At 47.4% G+C, this 16,689-nt stretch overlaps 1 protein-coding gene across 1 annotated transcript in view; it reads left to right on the forward strand.

The window, feature by feature from the left end:
• The first annotated feature begins 990 nt into the window (after positions 1-990).
• ABCC1 (ATP binding cassette subfamily C member 1) overlaps positions 991-16,689 on the forward strand; it is a 121,602-nt gene continuing 105,903 nt past the window's right edge. The window contains exon 1 of the mRNA XM_036917918.2: positions 991-1,096. Within this exon, the coding sequence (XP_036773813.2) occupies positions 1,049-1,096 (48 nt within the window). The 5' untranslated portion in view covers positions 991-1,048. The remainder of the gene's footprint in view (positions 1,097-16,689) is intronic.

Genomic DNA, 16,689 nt, shown 5'->3' on the forward strand with positions numbered 1-16,689 from the left:
TGCATGCCCACATTTGCTTGGACAAGCATTAGATGATAACTCTAGAGGGTGTCCCCTCACCTCCAGGTTTCAAAAAAAAAAAAATCACAAGAAACTGCAACACCTTCAGGTCCATAGGAGCAGCAACTGTGTTTTGTTCCTAGCAAGACCTGGCATAAAGTAGATGTTCAATAAGTACTTCTTTGACTGTATAAAAGTCTAAAAACAGCACAAGGAGCATTATCACCTGAGAGTATCCTTAAAAACTCAACTCATCCTGAGGGGAACCCGGGCCAATAAAAAAATCATAATAAACAATACCGTCTCTCTCCCTCCATCCTTAGGGGATCTCAAATTCAATTGTTTTAGTTTTTTATTTGGTGCAGCGGGAGCATGTGTGTTTGCCATTTGTGCGTGTGTATGTATGATGGATGCTACACGTCAGGCAGGGCGTTAAGGAGGAGAGGAGGGAAGAAACGACTTGATGGTGTCACAGTGAAAGCTTGGACTCCTCAGGCCCCAGGTCCTCTGTCCCTGACTGCCTGTGCATTAAACAGTTATGAGGAAATACGGCAACGTGGTTATTTAGCATTAGAGTCCGCCCTTCCCAACCAGCATGCCTGAGAGTCTTGACAGCGAGGATCCCAGGAGGGCTGAGCTTGGGTGTGGGGCACTCCTAGCTCCTAGAGGGCTCGGCACGGGGTTATTTTCTCCTGGCTGTTATTATTACTGTAGCAACGGTCGTCGTCGTTTTCACAACAGGGCTCGAAAACTGATGGCAGGGTATGGACACAGATCCCGGCCGCTCCTGGAGGGCCTCCGGCGGCAGCGGGTTGGCGGAACCCGGGGGGTGGGGGGCCGCGGGCCAAGCCTCCCCGCGGGCCCACGCGAGCCGCCGCGAGGTGAGCAGGGAGCCCGGGCGCGGCGGGGCGGGGCCACCGCATCCCCGTGACGCGCCGGCCAACCAGGCGGCGTTGCGGCCCCGGCTCTGCCGCCCTCGCTGCTGCCGCCGCCGCCGCCGCCGCCGCCAGGAGCCGGGCCTGACCGCCCGCTGCCCCGCGCCGGCCGCATGGCGCTCCGAGGCTTTTGCAGCGCCGATGGCTCCGACCCCTTCTGGGTACGTGCTGGGCGGCCGCCTGGGCCGCGTGGGGCCGTTGGGAGGGAGGGCGGCCGGCGGGCGGGGAGGCCGGCCCGCCGGGGAAAGCGCCGGGCAGGGCGGGCCGGGCCCACGGCACCCCACCCCGCCCTGTCCCGGCACCGGCCGCTGACGCGGTCCCCGCGGTCCCCGCCGTGTCTGCGGCCTGGGGGCCCCCGCTGCCTGCCCGGCCCGCGACTCGCCCCTTGCGGAGTGCAGCTGATGGGGTAAACTTGCGTGACTCAGATCCGGGGGAGCAGGGCGCGAGGCTGGGGGCTGCATGTGCCGGGCTCGGGTTTGGGAGAAACAGAGGGGCCGGAGCCCGGGGGAGGGGGCTGAAATGGGGGCCCTCCCTGCTTTGGGGGTTTCCCCTTCCAATTAAAAATAACCTTCCGGGGAAGGGGACGCTAGGGGTGGGAGCAGTTAAGAGGGTTGGCTCTCTGCTTAAGCCCTCCCATCTTCCTTGTGGGTTGGGGTCCCTCATTTCGCAAAGAGCACCCCATTACCAAAGGGCTGCGTGGGAAGAGGCTCCTGATGTAGGAAGGGACCTCCGAGTACTTAGGTGGAGGTTTGCTCCCTCCCCGGTTTTGCATCCCCATTTCTGTCCTGTGGTTACATATTTTTATCTTTGACTTTCTGCTTAGCGACTGTGTGGGAGTTGGGGGAACAGCCAGGAAAGAAGACAGGGCTGCCCGTCTCTTCCATGTCTCACCTGACCCTCGGGTCATGTTTGGGGGCAGATGGGCATGTCCAGGACCCTGGCACCGTGGGTGTGCTCTCCCACCCTGGTACCATAGGGCTCCTTTCTGAGGGGACCCAAGTGGGTTTGACCCTGGCAAGTTTTCTTCTGAATGTTCACTGCTGAGCCTGGCAAGGTCTCTTGACTCCACTTTCTGTGGTTTAATCCCTAGTGTCTGGTGCTTTAGCCTCCCTCTAATTGGATTTATCCCTTAGTTCTAGGAGGGCACTTTTGTGTCACACTGTCTTGATTACTGGTAAACACAACAGGCAAATCTGGACATGATGGTTTTCCTGCTTTTGTTTAGGACGCAGGAGAAACAACCTTGGCTTTTAAGAGCTTGTGATTAGCATCCCAGAATACCCTCTTGTTCTGTTGTGTGTTTTTTTCCTTGCAGGCTGCATTTGGAGTGTTGAGAAAGTCATCCTGGAGGTTCCCAGGGAAAGGCCTTCTTTTTGGTGGGGAGGGGTTTATGGTTGGGTAGAGCAACCAAACACCCCTTGGTGTTTCTCCAGTTTTCAGGCCAGTGGGATCAGAAATTTATTCTGGGCCGAAAATAGTACAGATGCTTTGCATTCAGAGTCTGGGAATGATTGGAAAACAGACCATTTGCAAAGTAGGCCTCTAGCAGAGCGGGGAAAACCTGGGGAGCCCCTGCTCTCTATGCAGGATGTAAAAACAGCAAGGTTTCATCTGCAAGGATACAAATGGGGATCTGGCCTAGTGTTGCTGTGAATTCTGGAGCATTCCCTTGTTAATTTTCTTCTCTGAAATTACAGGGGGAAAAAAATAGGCGACCCTAAATTAGAGCCTACATCAAGATGTCTTTTATCGATGGCATCTGGCAGTTGATGGCTAATGGTTTTGAAAGCTGAGTATGTTTGAGGGTGTCCTCCGTTTATTTGGCTTCAGCAACTTATCCAGGAAAACCAAGTGTTTTTTTTTCCCTCTTTGCAAGGATTTTTTTCAACAGAAATGACCAATTGGTTCGGTTTTGCATGGGCTTGGCAGTGGCTGGCCTTTACCTTTGCCTTGTCTCCCTCTTCGCCTAGTCGTTGGCCTTCCAAACTTTCTTATGCCCCTCCTCCTCCTGAATGTCCCCGTCTCTGGAACCAGAGTTTGAGAGCAGGCAGCCGAGGCCATGAGAACTGACAGGTAGCTGGAGAAACTGATCATAACATAGAACAGGTCATATCTGTGTGTTCCAGGGCTGCGTGCTCAGGGCTGGGAGAGACTGGCCTCCCAGTCAGGTAGATAACTGTGACCTTGGGCAAGCCACTTCGCCTTGCCGTGTCTGTTTTCTCATCTATAAAATGGGGGCGGGAGCAAAAAAAGTCATAATTTCTTGTGGTTGATGTGAAGATGAAATGAGTTCTTCTGTGTAGGTGGCTCAGCACAGTGCCCTGCAGTGAGACAGTGGTTGTTGTTCTTTCCAAAGATGAAGTTGTCCTGTTCCACATTGCTTGCCCCTTGCCTTGGACCCACTTTTTCTTAAGCTGGTGGGGATTGTATCGAGCTGCCCGCCCATTCATGCTTGGCTTCTCCTTGACCAAGGTTGTGGGTTTAGAAATCAAGGTGATTCGTCCACATGAGACTCTTATCAGAGCTGCGTTTCTGGGTAGCTGAGCACCAGGAAATGTCCATAGAAACCAGAATGTGGAAGTGGGTCACGGTGAGAGCTCTGCTGACTTCCGGTCAGGCAACTGTTCTGGGATGATAGGAGAGGTTCCTTGTCTAGATAGAAAGTAGGGGCTGAGTTCACCAGCACTTGACTTGCTTTTTGCATTCGGGCCAGTAGGAGGGGCTGTTTTGTGGCTGATGTTTGAGTGATGGCTGGAAAAATGGGGCTGGGCCTTTCTTTTGGAGTTTATTTTTTTAAATATATTTATTAATATGTTGCAAGCCTGGGTAGAAAATCAGAAAATGTCAAAAATTAAAAAAACTAAAGAAGTGTTGTGTGGTGGTTTGGAATGAGTGCTCGCATCCCCTGGGTTCACCTGGCTCTGCAGCTCAGGTTAGTTCTCCTTTCCATGCCTCCATTTCCCCATGTGGAAAATAAGAGCGGTAATATAGTACAGGATCAAGTGAATAGCAGTAACTTGAGGCATGAACAAGCAAATCTTTGCAGGTGGCTGAAATGTTGCAGTTTGGTATACAGGTGGCACTCAGTTAAGAGAAATGATCAACACAGGAATCCGCTAATTAATTTTTGCTGCAGCTGGTGGAGAATTGACGTAGCAGATCATGTTGTGGTTCATGGAGTCCAAATATTTGGTTCTATTTGGTGCTGTTATTGGCCTGGGGGAACCCCATAAACTCCTGAATGGTCGAACTTGCAGCCAGGGAGCTGGAGGCAAGGAGTGTTTTAGCAGCTATTAGAAATTCCGCTTGACTAAGGTCTGGCCTTGGAACCAGGCTAATTCCTGCCTTAATAGCTGCTCTTGGCTTCCCAACAGTCTGTGAAAAGCCAATTTTTTTTTCTCTGTTCTCCCAGTTTTCTGTTAGTTTTCAGATTTATTACTCTGCCTCCCTCCACCTTATTCCCTGCTTCCTCATTTGTCTGCCCTTTTCAGTCTCCTCTCCCTTCCTTGGGGATGGTTAGAGCTGAAAGGGATCCTGGAAGTACTGGGTTCCTCCCCTCCCCCACATCCTTCATACACAAATAGGTTGGGCCTAAAGTAACAAAGTAAAATGGCTGTGGATAAAATGAGAGTTCCTGTGACCAGGATTCTCACCTGGCCGTGGGTGACTAGCTCCCTTCACATCTGTGGGCAATACATGGCTGTTGACTCTATAAATATAAAGAGCTCTGCCCAGTGCTCTGGGCACGACACGGTGGCAGGGCTGCAAGGCTGCAGAAGAGCAGCGCTGTCCAGAGGACGGCTGTGTGGGGCAACTGTGCAGAGAGACCTGAAGGTATGGCTGTGCGGGACAGCTGTGCAGGCAGAGAGGCCCAGAGGATGGCTGTGAGGACAGAGGGACCCAGAGGACGGCTGTGAGGATGGAGGGGCCCAGAGGTAGAGACCGGCTTGCTGCACAGACTCGCCCTGAGTGAACGAGATTTTAGTGACTGACCTGCCACCTGGAAATAAAGTTGGGTATAACCCTTTCACCCCAAGAACATTTTGCTGTCAATTTCTTTGGTCACACTGAATCAGTAGTGAACTTGCCCGGGGCTAAAACCCATGGCAAGACAATGGCTTTCAGGGGGAAAAGGGGAACCTTTGTGAGGACAGGGCAGGAGCTAATTTGGGGCCCTGGGTTGCCTTTTGGCCTTGGAGAAGGAAGCTACAGCTGGGCCATTTGGCAGAGACTCTTAGAAAGGCCGCATTCTCCTTCCCCAGGTGGAGCAGCTCTGTTTATGGTGGTCTTGGAGGTGTGGCACTTTGAGAACGTGGTGGGGGACTCGGCTTTTAGGAACTGGTAACTGGTATCTCCCTCTGGGTGTCCCCAACTTAACCATGTCCCACGTAGAGCTTCAGCAATGCCCCCCACCCCACCCACACCAAGCCTCCCCAACCCTCCCTGTCTCAGTGGACACAAGCCCCTTTCTGGGAGGCTCAGGCCAGAAACTTGCATCAACCTTCCCTCCCCTCTTTCCCTTCCATTCCACACATCCCATCTGTCAGCAAATCCTGTTGTCCATTCCTTCAAAATGTTTCCAAATTGGCTGGATTTTCAGCCTCCCCAGCTACTGCTTTGGCTGGAGCCACCATTGGCTCACTTGTGGATTTGAATATTCCCTCGTCATTGCTCTCCACTTCCATCCTTGACCCCTATAGTCTAGTCTAGCCTAGCAGCCAAAGGGATCCTATTCTCCTCCTCCTTAAAACCCTGCAGTGGCTCCCCACTGCCCTCAAAGTGGAAGCCAGAGGGCTCAGAGAGGCCTGCAAGGCCCTGCAGAATCTGGTTCCATCACCTGTCTGACCTCAGTGCCTGCTAATTTCTGTCTTCACTTTGCTCTGGTTACACTGGCTACCAGGCAACCTCAGGACCTTTGCACTCACTGTTTTCCCTGCCTGGAATGCTCCTCCACCTTAACCCCTGTTCAGATGTTACCTCAGGCAGCTTTTCTCTGAGTCCTTGCCCCTTCTTGTACTGTTAGTTCTTCCCAACCTTCCCCTGAGACCCTCCACTGCACTTATTGCCACCTAATCCACCAAACATTTAACTTTTTTTGTTGGCTCTCTGTAAATAAACTCCCACCAAAAGGTCAATTCTGCAGAGGCTGAAGTTTTTGCCTGTGTTTGTTGATGGCCATAATCCCAGCACTTAGAACAGTGCCTGGGACATAGTAGGTGCTCAGTAAATCTTTGTTGAACTAATGAACGCCATGAAGCACCGGCATGGCTTTGAGCCCAGTTGAAGCTTCTCTGGAGATTTCTAAGGATGAAATAGTAACTCCCCAGTCTGGAATGGATACTTGGGTAGACTGACCCTCCAGCTTCCTCATTTGACTGCTTATATTTTGTATACCAAGGGCCAGAACTAAGTCTTACCGTCTCTCTTTTCCTAGGACCCAGTGCTTCAAACACAGTAGGGTCAATCAGCATTTGGATTTGAGCTTATAAGGAACAAGTGCCAAACTGGAGGTTATATTCTAGGCCACTGGTGTGCTCATTATTTTAATTATGAACTCCTGTAATTGCTCGTATTTACTGACTGGAAGGGTTCACAGAAAAGTGTGGATTTGACCTCTGAAAAATCAGGTTTGATAGCACAGAGGCCTGCATTTGTCCATTCCCACAACAGGCCTCATTGTTGCAGTTTAATTCTAGGGCTCAGCGTCTGTCACCTTTTTTCATTGTGCTTTCTCACCTGGCCTGTTTTCTGTCACTGATGGAACTCACCTGGCACCCGTAGGCATTTGAGGTGGCATCCCTGCTTTGAAGCCCCACTTTTTTGGTGAAGTAACTGGGGATGATCTAGTTTGATAGACACCTTGGCTCCAGCAGTCTTGGGCAGGAAGGGAATGGATAAACTAATTATGAATGCCTGAGGAATTCGAAGCAAGCATCTAATTTGTATGTTGACTCCTGATTTTTGCAGTGGGATATGGTCTAGGTTTTATTATCAGATCGTAAGAGGCAGTACAACTCTAGCCCATGAAAACTTGCCTGGACGTTTTGTAAAAAGAAAGCACTAATAAGTGGGTTGGGATAATGACAACGGCTTGAACATCCCCCACCTGTCATGGAAACTGGAACAGCATCTCTTCTGATGGGGGTATGTGCCTGTACTTACCTCTTGAAGGTTGAGGGTTGATGGGGAGCCTTTGAGGAAGCTAGAGTCGGGGTGGAGCGGTAGGCGTGGAGCACACTTTCTCACCCTCAGCAGTTTGGGCCAGATCAGTCTCTGCTGTGGGTCTGTCCTGTGCACTGTAGGGTGGATAGCAGGCAGCATCTTTGGCCTCCACCCACTAAATGTCAGTAGCCCCTCTCCAGACATTGCCTAATATTCCCTGGGTGGTGAGGGCACCCAGCCATTGGCCTGGAGGAATCGAAAAGAAACCTGGGGCAAGACTTTTGCCCTCATCCCGGTGTTTCCCTGGGTCTTTAGGCTGTTGGACTTCTTGGGTAATTGGCCTATTAGAGTTGCCTTGGAGAATCTTAATGTGACCTTAAAGTGGTTAAACTCTAGTACTAGAGAAGGGACTTAGGTTGTTTCCATGCTCTTTGCCTCTTTCCAATGAGGACTGCGTTTTTCTGTCCTAATCCGTTCTGGGCAGAGTATGTGTGATGGCTCAATCCCAGGGTGCAAACGGCTGGTCCTTAATGGGCAGCTTTGAAGCTCTACTCAGTCATTTTAACCTGCCCCAGGATATGTGGACAGTCACAAAGGTGAGATTCTGCTTAAGTATCCGTTTGGCTTAATTGTGGCATTCCTTTTCTGGGAGAGGCTGCCAAGTTCTGGAAAATGGGTCTAGATGACCAGGGAGGGCAGCCCTGGGTTGGTCATCCTTGGGTAGTAATTGAGATTTTATGGGGCTTTTTCCTTCCCTCTCTTGAGTTGTCTGAGAACCTCCATTTACCTTTTATTGTTCTGTTAGGTAACTACGTGCTTGTAAATATCCTTCGCATTGGAGAGCGTTTATGTGGTACCTGAGTTTTCCCAGTATGAAGAACTATCAGTGTGGTCTTCTGAAACACTGGATTTGATGATTTCCTGTTTGTCCCACAACTGTTTTTTATTCATTCAAGCATTCAACCTGTTACCGAAAACCGGTCCTTGTCCCTGAAGTCAAATCACAAAACACAATGGCAAGGTTTTGAGGAGAGGAATAGTTTGCTCATTTGCCAGCAAATGAGGGAGTGGCAGGTTCAGGCCTTAAAGAGTCACTGTCCCCCTGAAGTATAAGCAGTTAGGGCTTTAAAGGGGAAATCATGGGACAGAGGCTGTGGTGTTCATGAGCACAGACACATAAAGTAGCAACTTGCAAGAATCCAAGCAGACATCCTTGGAAAGATTCAATTGCTTTTTTGTTTTTCCTATCATTTCCTCTTCAGTACCCTGAGACAGGATGTCTTAGGTTCTGCAAAATCAGCCTTCTGTGTTATCTGCGACCCTGAGAGTCAGAAAATAGGGAGAACAAAGAGAACCTGCCACCTGTAAGTGGTCACAAAGTTTTTGGAGGCTACTTGAGTTCATTTTCGAGTTAATGTTAGCGTTGAATGTTAAGCCCAGTTCAATTCAGTTTTCGTCTGTTACAAATCTTTTGTTAATTGAGCATCTACTATGTGCTGGCACTGTTCCAGACACTAGGAATGCAGCCATGAACACAGCAGATGAAGCCCATGTTTTCGTGGGACTTACCTTGGGAATGACCAAAACAATCTTGGGTATGGTAAGTACCACAAAGACATAAACTGGGAAGAACTGGGGTGGGGTTCAAACTGTGTATGATAGAAGGATGTCTGGGGAAGTCTTGGAGGAGGTGACATTTGACCTGTAACTTGAATGGCGAAGCTGGTTATGCAGGGACTGGGGGAAGGGAGTCCCAGGTAGAGGAAACAGCAAGTGCAAGGTCCCTGGGCTGCTTGGAGTGTTCAAAGTATCACAGAGTTTAACTCAAAGGTACTGCAGAGCCTTTCTTAAAAATCTTGCCTGTAATATTCTGCAAAAATGCACAAAGCACTAGTAAGGTGGCTTGTGGTAATCTTAAGTGCCTGAAAATTTCACAGGGGACACCTTCCCTAACTTGGTGAAGAGATGGAGCTGTACTTGCTCCCTAGTAGAGGCTTGAACTTCTGATCCATTTATATTGGAATGAGTCTCGGGTTTTTAAACTTACATCAACTTTATATTGTTTTATGAGTCTCACTGTTTTCAGAACCTTACTTGGAACCCTTCAGGGTCAGACATTGGGGTTCCACACCCTCCACCTTCCCCTGATTCCCCTCTAGAGGCTTTTCATGGCCTGTTAAGATGAGGCACTTTCTCTCACGATTAAAATGACGCTCTGTAGATTGCTAGAAAACTTTACAACTAAATGTTGAGTTGATCAGACTGATGACATGAGGTGATTCTTGCATGGTAACTTTTCTGATTGTGCTCTTTTAAAAGGGTGAACAGTCTAGAAGAATATACAGGGAGAGTAAAATTTCAGTAATTTCTCTCTTTACCCTCTTTTCCCAGAAGTAGCCACTGGTGATAGTTTCTTGGGGGTGTCCTTCTAGAAAAATTTTGAGCATATGCAAATATGCAGGAAGGTGTGAGAGAGTGTGGATCTTTGTTTCTTCCCCAAATGGGTTCATATTCTAAATAATGTTGTGTATCTTGTTCCCTTCACTTAAAAACCAATGTTGGTTTTCTTTCCATGTTAAGTCCGTGCTAATGAAATAAAAAAAAAAGGACATACTTCTTTACAGACCACACAGTCTTCTGTCACATGATTGTCACATATAGTCACCCAGTCTCCTCTTGGTCATTGTTGGGGTTAGTTTTAGATTTTTGGCATGATAAATAGTGCTGCCTTGCACATTGATGGGCACTCATCTCTGCCCATGTATGCAAATAGATGTAAGTGACTCAGCAGAAGAAATTCCCTAAGAAATTGCTGGGTTGGGGACATAAGCATTTTGAGATTTTTTTAGTTCTGTGTCAGGTGGCTGGCTGCTCAAGTTTATATTCCCACTAATGTCCCCCTCCCCCACCAAGCATTTATTAAACACCTGTTGTGTTCCTGGCATTAGAGAGCATTGAGAAAGCTGGAAATGGACCAGGCTCGCGTTGCTTCCCTGTATATGAGAGGGTTGTGCTCAGTGAGTTAAACCTTACATTCTAGGGGGTTCTCTCTGGAGAGTGTTTGGTTTTCTTCCAGTTTTTAAAAAAATGTATTTAAATTTTAAACATTCTCTGATTTGTGTTATTTAAAAGGTACTTTTATGTCAACAATTTAATAACATGTAAAAATTTTACTCATAATCCCACCATGCTAAGGCACCCCTGATTTAATTATGGCACATAAACTTTCTAGTTTAATCAGTTTTCTGGTTACAGAAGTGACACTGCTTGTGACACAATAATATAGAGGTACTCAAATAAAGCATTAATGTGTTACTCTCTTGAGCTAACAATAACCAAGGTATTCTTGCAGTCATTTCTGTGATCAGAGAACTGTTTATAAACATAGATGCTTACAATAAAATGGGTTGTTATCACTATTGTGTTTTTTATTTTTATTTAGCAGGTGATATGTGTCAGTACATGGTTAGAGATTCTTGACAGTGGTTAGAGATTCCATGTTACAGATTTTCTATAATTAATTCAGCTATTTCCCCATTAATAACTATTGCTTGCATTCTCATGTTTTGTTCTCATAAACAATGCTCCAGTAAACATCAAAATTATGTAACATTTTATTTTTAGAATAGGTTGTAGGCTGGCTATTTTCCAGAAAGGTTGTAGTGTGTCCATCCCCAGTGACAATGAAAATTTCCATTTCTCTGCATCTTTCCCAGTGCTAGACATGGCTGAATTTTGTTAATCTGATATGTTAAAAATACCTTATTTTCATCTACATTTCCTTTACAGTTAGCAGCTCAGTATCTTGCAACATATTCCCTGGTGATTTACATGTTCTCTTCTGCCCATGTCTTTCCTGTATATCCTGACACTGGTTTGTGTTTTAACTACTGATTTGCAGTAACTCTTGGTATATTGGGAATTTTTGCCTATCATGCATGTAGCAAATAATTTTTTATGGTCCATTGTTGGTCTCTTGGCCAATGTTAACTTCCGATTCTTGTCCAGATTTGTGTGTAGTTTTGCAAGGTACACTTGTAGAGTACATACCATTGTCTAGCCTACATTTTTCATTTCCTGTTGCAAGAATTTTCCCAGCTTCCGCATAACTTTTGAAATTATACCTTTAAATGTCCAAGCAATAGTTTCCTGTGTTGGCAGACTAATTTACATAATTGTTACCTGTGTTATGACATGTAGGTTGCTATTTGCCCCCTTTTTCTTCCTTTTAAAGAAAACACTGTAATGAACAGCATATGGGTAGTGCCTGTTGGATAGTTCCTTATATTCTCAGGACTGGAGTAGCTCAGCATTTGAGGAGGTTACACTCTAGCTATAGACTTGTTTATTTTTAAGAAGGGTTAGCCCAATTCACCATTCTAGCAGGGGTTTAGGATCCCCATTATTGTTGTTCCTTTTATTATTACAGGCAGATGAGAAGTACATATTAATGAGAGTGTCTTCTCTGGTCCCTCTGGTCAGCCTTGTAAGGTTGGAGACCAGTGGCTCAGAGGAAAGTTGGAGCTTCCAGGGGCTGGGGAAGGTGACGTGGTAGTTAAAATTGGGTTAGATTATCCAGGAGCCTTTTGATAAGGCTTCTTCCTCAAGATCATTAAGACTAATCCAGGGTTGAGGAGAAAAGACGCATGGTAGATGAGTCTCTGAGGACTGCAGTGGTAGTGTAATGAGGCTCCCACATCTTTTACTTTTGTCCTGCTGAGATCTGTGGGGTCTGGGTGGGCCACTTCACAATCGGTGCTAGGTCAGCGCTGGCCCACACGCAGTTCACTTGCATATATGGAAGAGAGGGAGTGGAGAAAGGATTTTCCCCTGGGTCAGACACTGTTTTCATAAGGGGCCACAGGGGCGGGGTGAGCACTGTCTGCTGAAGGCATGGGGATGCTTGGAAGAGGAGAACATACAGCTCCAAAGAAAGCCAGGGTGATACACGGCTGGTGTCCAGAGGTCAGATTCAGAAGCTTAATTTCTAATTTCCTATCCCTTCCCAGTGCAACACTGGGTACTTACTTAGCTTCTGGGAGCCCGCTTCCTCATCTGTAAAGGATCACTGTGATGCTGTGTGTCTTACCGAGTTGTGAGGAAGAAGAGAGGTAAGATGTAGAGGGTGCCTGGTAAAGCCCAGTGGACACTAGCCCTGCTTATGGAGGAGACTGGACAGTAAGGGACAGTGGGGACAGTTGAGGGCATGGAGTAGGGATTTCTAGGGTGGTGATTCTCTTCTGCTTTTTTTACTGTATGGTTGATATACAGTATCGGTTTCAGGGGTGCAACACAGTGATTTGACAGTTATATACAAGATGCTTACCACAGTAAGTATAGTTAGCCCCTGTCCCCATACAAGGGTATTACAATATTATTGACTGTTCCTTATGCTGTGTGTTCTTTGCTGGTTTGCCAGCTCCTTGCCATCTCTGGGTCTGTGCGGGTCTTGACAGATTTGGGATGGAGCCCAGCCTGACCCCGGGGATTCAGACCCCATCCCCAGCATCTGAGACAGTTCAAGATTGATCCAGTTGTTACAGGGTGTCTGCAGGGTTCCCCAGGTCTGCCTGAGGCATGCCTGTGTATCCAGTATCAGCTCCGAAACTGGGCTGATGTGAGGGGGAAATTCTACAGGTTTTCTCTGTAGTTCAGGTTTAAGACTTGCTTAAGGACCTACGTCAATGACCTATGAGGGTTTGGACAGCTCAGAGCTGCTGACATTTACAGACTTGGGAAACTCCCAGGTTTTCTGTTACGATCAACATGGTAGTGATTGAATTATTTAAAGGGACTTTCCTTGTATTTTCTTTGCTATTATCATAGTTACAGTATAAAATAAAACATATGGGAGCGAGCATAGTAAAAAGTGAAAATCCTCCATAATTACACTTTTCTAGACATAATCTCTTACTGGCAGATCGGCTTTCTAATTTGTAGACTCTTTTCTACCCATATCCTAAATATATAGCATTTTTAAAAAACAAGAATGGGATCCTATGAAAACCATCTTTTATTTTTTGTTTTCATTTACACTTAGATACAACCTGTTTTTAATTAACATACTTGAAGATGAAATGTCAGCATGAACCTAGTTAAGTAATTTGCTGATAATTGTTCAGTCTCGAGGCAGGTGATCATAGCCTGGTTTTTTAACCTCTGTGCCCAGGGAGAGCGTGGGGAAGATGTGATAAGGCTTGAGTGGCGGGGCACCAAGGGGCCCATCTTTGATCCTTTTAGATGCTCCTCACGGAGACAGAAGCGCCGAGGGTCAGTGTCCCAGGCCCATGAGCTGTGCCCCGAGGGTGCAGCTGTCACTGATGGTGCGGTGGCCTGGCCCCATCCAGTCAGCATTCGCTGAGGGTCTTGTGAATATCCTTGCATTGGGCTTGACCACCTCTAGCTACAAGGGAGGCAGGGTAAGTGAGCATTTGGTTTTAAGCATCTTTAGTGGGAGACAGCAAGAGAGAAGGGGAACCAAGCCAGCCAGTAGTGTCTGCTGCTTACTTATTTGGTACTTTAAATCAATTCACTTTTTTTTTTTTAAACCAAAATAGTTTATCCCAAAGGAAGTTTCTTATTACTTTATGAACTATATGAAGTCATAGGTTGGTCATATTTGTCTATCTAATAGCCATTATATGTTGCCACTACAGAATGAAAAAATAGGATCTTCTGCCACCCGCCTAGGTCAGTGGTTCTGAACTCCAGGTAGTTCTGCCCCCAAGGGACATTTATCAACATCTGGAAACAGTTTTGGTTGTCACAGCTGGAGGGAGGGTGCTCCCAGCACCAGTGGGTAGAGGCCAGGGGTGCTGCTAACATTATACAAGGCACAGGGAACCCCCAAAGATAAAGAATTTTTGGATCCCAAATGTCAGTAGTGCTGAGGCTGAGAAACCCCAGCACCTCAATTCAGTCCACGTGCTGCCAAGGTTTGGGGAATACAGTGATTTGCTAGTCACTTAACACTCTGTGCAATTCTGTTTTCTCCTGGGTGACCGGGTCTCAGTGTTTTTCAGGCCTGTTCCCGCAGACAGCGTCAGATCTCCAACAGACCTCACGGCTGGGAAGTCAGGGTATTGTTGGTCCATCAGTACCTTACAGAAACTGGGGAGAAGGGAGCTTATGAACCTTGGACTGGTTGAAATAATAACTCTTTTGCCGGGTAAATCCTATTTGAGCTCCTGCTGCAGAAAGAATAGTGTACTTGAAGACAGGATTTCTCTTTGGGTCCCGGCAGACCCCATGGTCTCTGTTGGACCTTGTAACACTTTAAAAAGGACTGTGCTTTGTCAAGTAGGAGATTTTATTGCTTCCCATCTGCCTGGGTTTGGCACATTCAGCCTGGCCTGGGGAAGGAACTGTGGAGACAAGAATGCAGCTGGCAGGTGGAGATGATCAGATAAAAAGGTAGCTTGACAGTGCCCCCTCATCCCTCCATTAAAGTTAATTGAGTTGTTACGGCATGGTAGTGGGGAGGAGGGTAGGGTGATGGTTGCCTCTCCCCCAGGGTTAGCTTGGTGAAGAGGGAAGGGCATTTTTCATAGTTTCCTTCTGGGTTCTGGAAGCTGAGGAAAAAACCTCTCACCATCCCTTCATGGTGCAGTTAGATTAGGAAAGAGGCTGGACTGTTGGTGGAGACATACCACATTTCATCAAAGCCAAGAGGCCGGCATTTGGGACATGCTTTCCGATTTCATAGCTGCTTTACTGTGCAAATGTGGACCGCAGAGATTATGGGGTGCATGATTGGGAGACACTGACACCAAAGGTAGTAAAATGCGAGGAAACACGGACAGGTCTTAGAATCGATGCAATATGATAGCTTCTGTCCCCTGCTCTGTTCTTCCTTCTCTTGTGCATTGATCCTTTTATTGCTGTAGGTCTCATGCTAAGTGCTGGGGACACGTATATGGTGAGTAAGACATACACAAGGCCATGGTTGGGAAGATGTTTAGAAGAACATAACAGCGTAGGGAGCCAGTGTAGCCTCTGTTCAGATTCTGGGTCAGCTGCTTGCTAGCTGTGTGACCTTGGGCAAGTGACTGTATCTCTCTGTGTCTCCATTTTTTCCTGTGCAAGTTGGGGATAATAGTAATGCCTGTCTCCTAGAGCTGTAAAATTAAATGAGTTAATATGCGATTTTTGCACTAGTCCTGTTATGGTTAAGTGTTGTTAGGCAGTTGTCTGCTACGACTATTGTTGACTGTCACACAGTCTCTGCTCCAGTCCAAAGTAAAGTCTGTGGATCCAGGAGGAAGCCAACATGGAAGAAGTACTGGACAGCGATGTAGTTCTAGGTTGGCCCCTGCGTTAGCCATGGTTACCTTCCTGTCCTCTGGGTAACATGGCCTCTTTGGCCCAGGTCAGGAAGCCTCTTTATTCTGTGCCTTCATTTCCACATCTATGAAATGGAGACTAGGAACAGTACCTGCCTCATAGGTGTGCTTTAGGGATCAGACAAGTTGAGACATGTACCGTGGCTGGGGCTTTGAGGATTTGCTGTGAGGCATCTAACCTCTCTAGAGAGTCTCCTGTCCCCTTTCCTCTCAGCAGCATCTGTTTCTTTGGCTAACCCTTGTCCCAGCTCTTAGGCTGTCCCATGTGTGGGCAGTGGCTTTGCTCTATGTACACGTTAAAAATTCTCATCAGAGAGCATGGCTTCGGGAGGATAGTGCCTGCCCTTTACTGATGGTCTCCCAGCTTCGGTGTGACATCTGGTTTGTCTTCAGTAGGATCCCCTGTCACCATCTGCTTAGCTCTTGCATGCCTGGGAGCTTCCTGGTTTTCACTGTGAAGGGGACTGTGTGCAGATTACTCCTTTTCTTGCTGTTGGAGTTAACCTCCTTCAGACCTGCGCCTGTAATTAGGATGGTGGGGTCACAGGTGGGGATGGAATGTCTGGATTTTTCTTTGCATGTTTCTGGGTTGTATGTCACATAGATTTAACTTGTGTTTTAGTTGTTCGACAGGTATTTAATGAGCACCTACTATATGCAGGATAATTAAAAGGAGGTGGTCCTGCTTTGGGAAGATTATGGGTAGGAGGCAAAGAGACACTGATAACCCAACAGGGAATCAGTTGCTAGCATAGACTTACAAAGAACGTCCTGAACCCAGGGACTGTTCTAAATGCTTTGTGAGTGCTAATGATTTCATTCCAGTGGTAGCTTCTGGAGTAGGGACTGTGGTTATTCCATCTTGTAGATGGGAAAACAGGCAGAGAGAGGGGAAGTCACCCACGTAGGAAATGGGAGAGCCAGATTCAGACCCTGGTTGGCTGGCTCCAGAGTCTGACCAGTAACCCCTGCTCTGTGCTGTAGTAGCATGAACACAGGTGCCAAAGGCAATCCACAAGTTTTGGTCCTAATGAATGATTTGGGGGCCGCTTTAGGCAGGTAAGGGCCTGTCTTCCCCAACTGGTATCTGAGGCAGCAATGGAAGGATGAGAAGGAGCTGGTCAGGCCCAGGTCATCCCAGGCCCAGAACAGCCAGTGGGAGGCCCTAAGGTGGGAAAAGGCTGGGTGAGATTGAAGAGCAGTGGGGAGGCCATTGCAAGCAGAACATCAGAGGCAAAGAGTGTTATGAG

This window comes from Manis pentadactyla, chromosome 10, assembly GCF_030020395.1.
Source record: "Manis pentadactyla isolate mManPen7 chromosome 10, mManPen7.hap1, whole genome shotgun sequence".
Taxonomy (NCBI): domain Eukaryota; kingdom Metazoa; phylum Chordata; class Mammalia; order Pholidota; family Manidae; genus Manis; species Manis pentadactyla.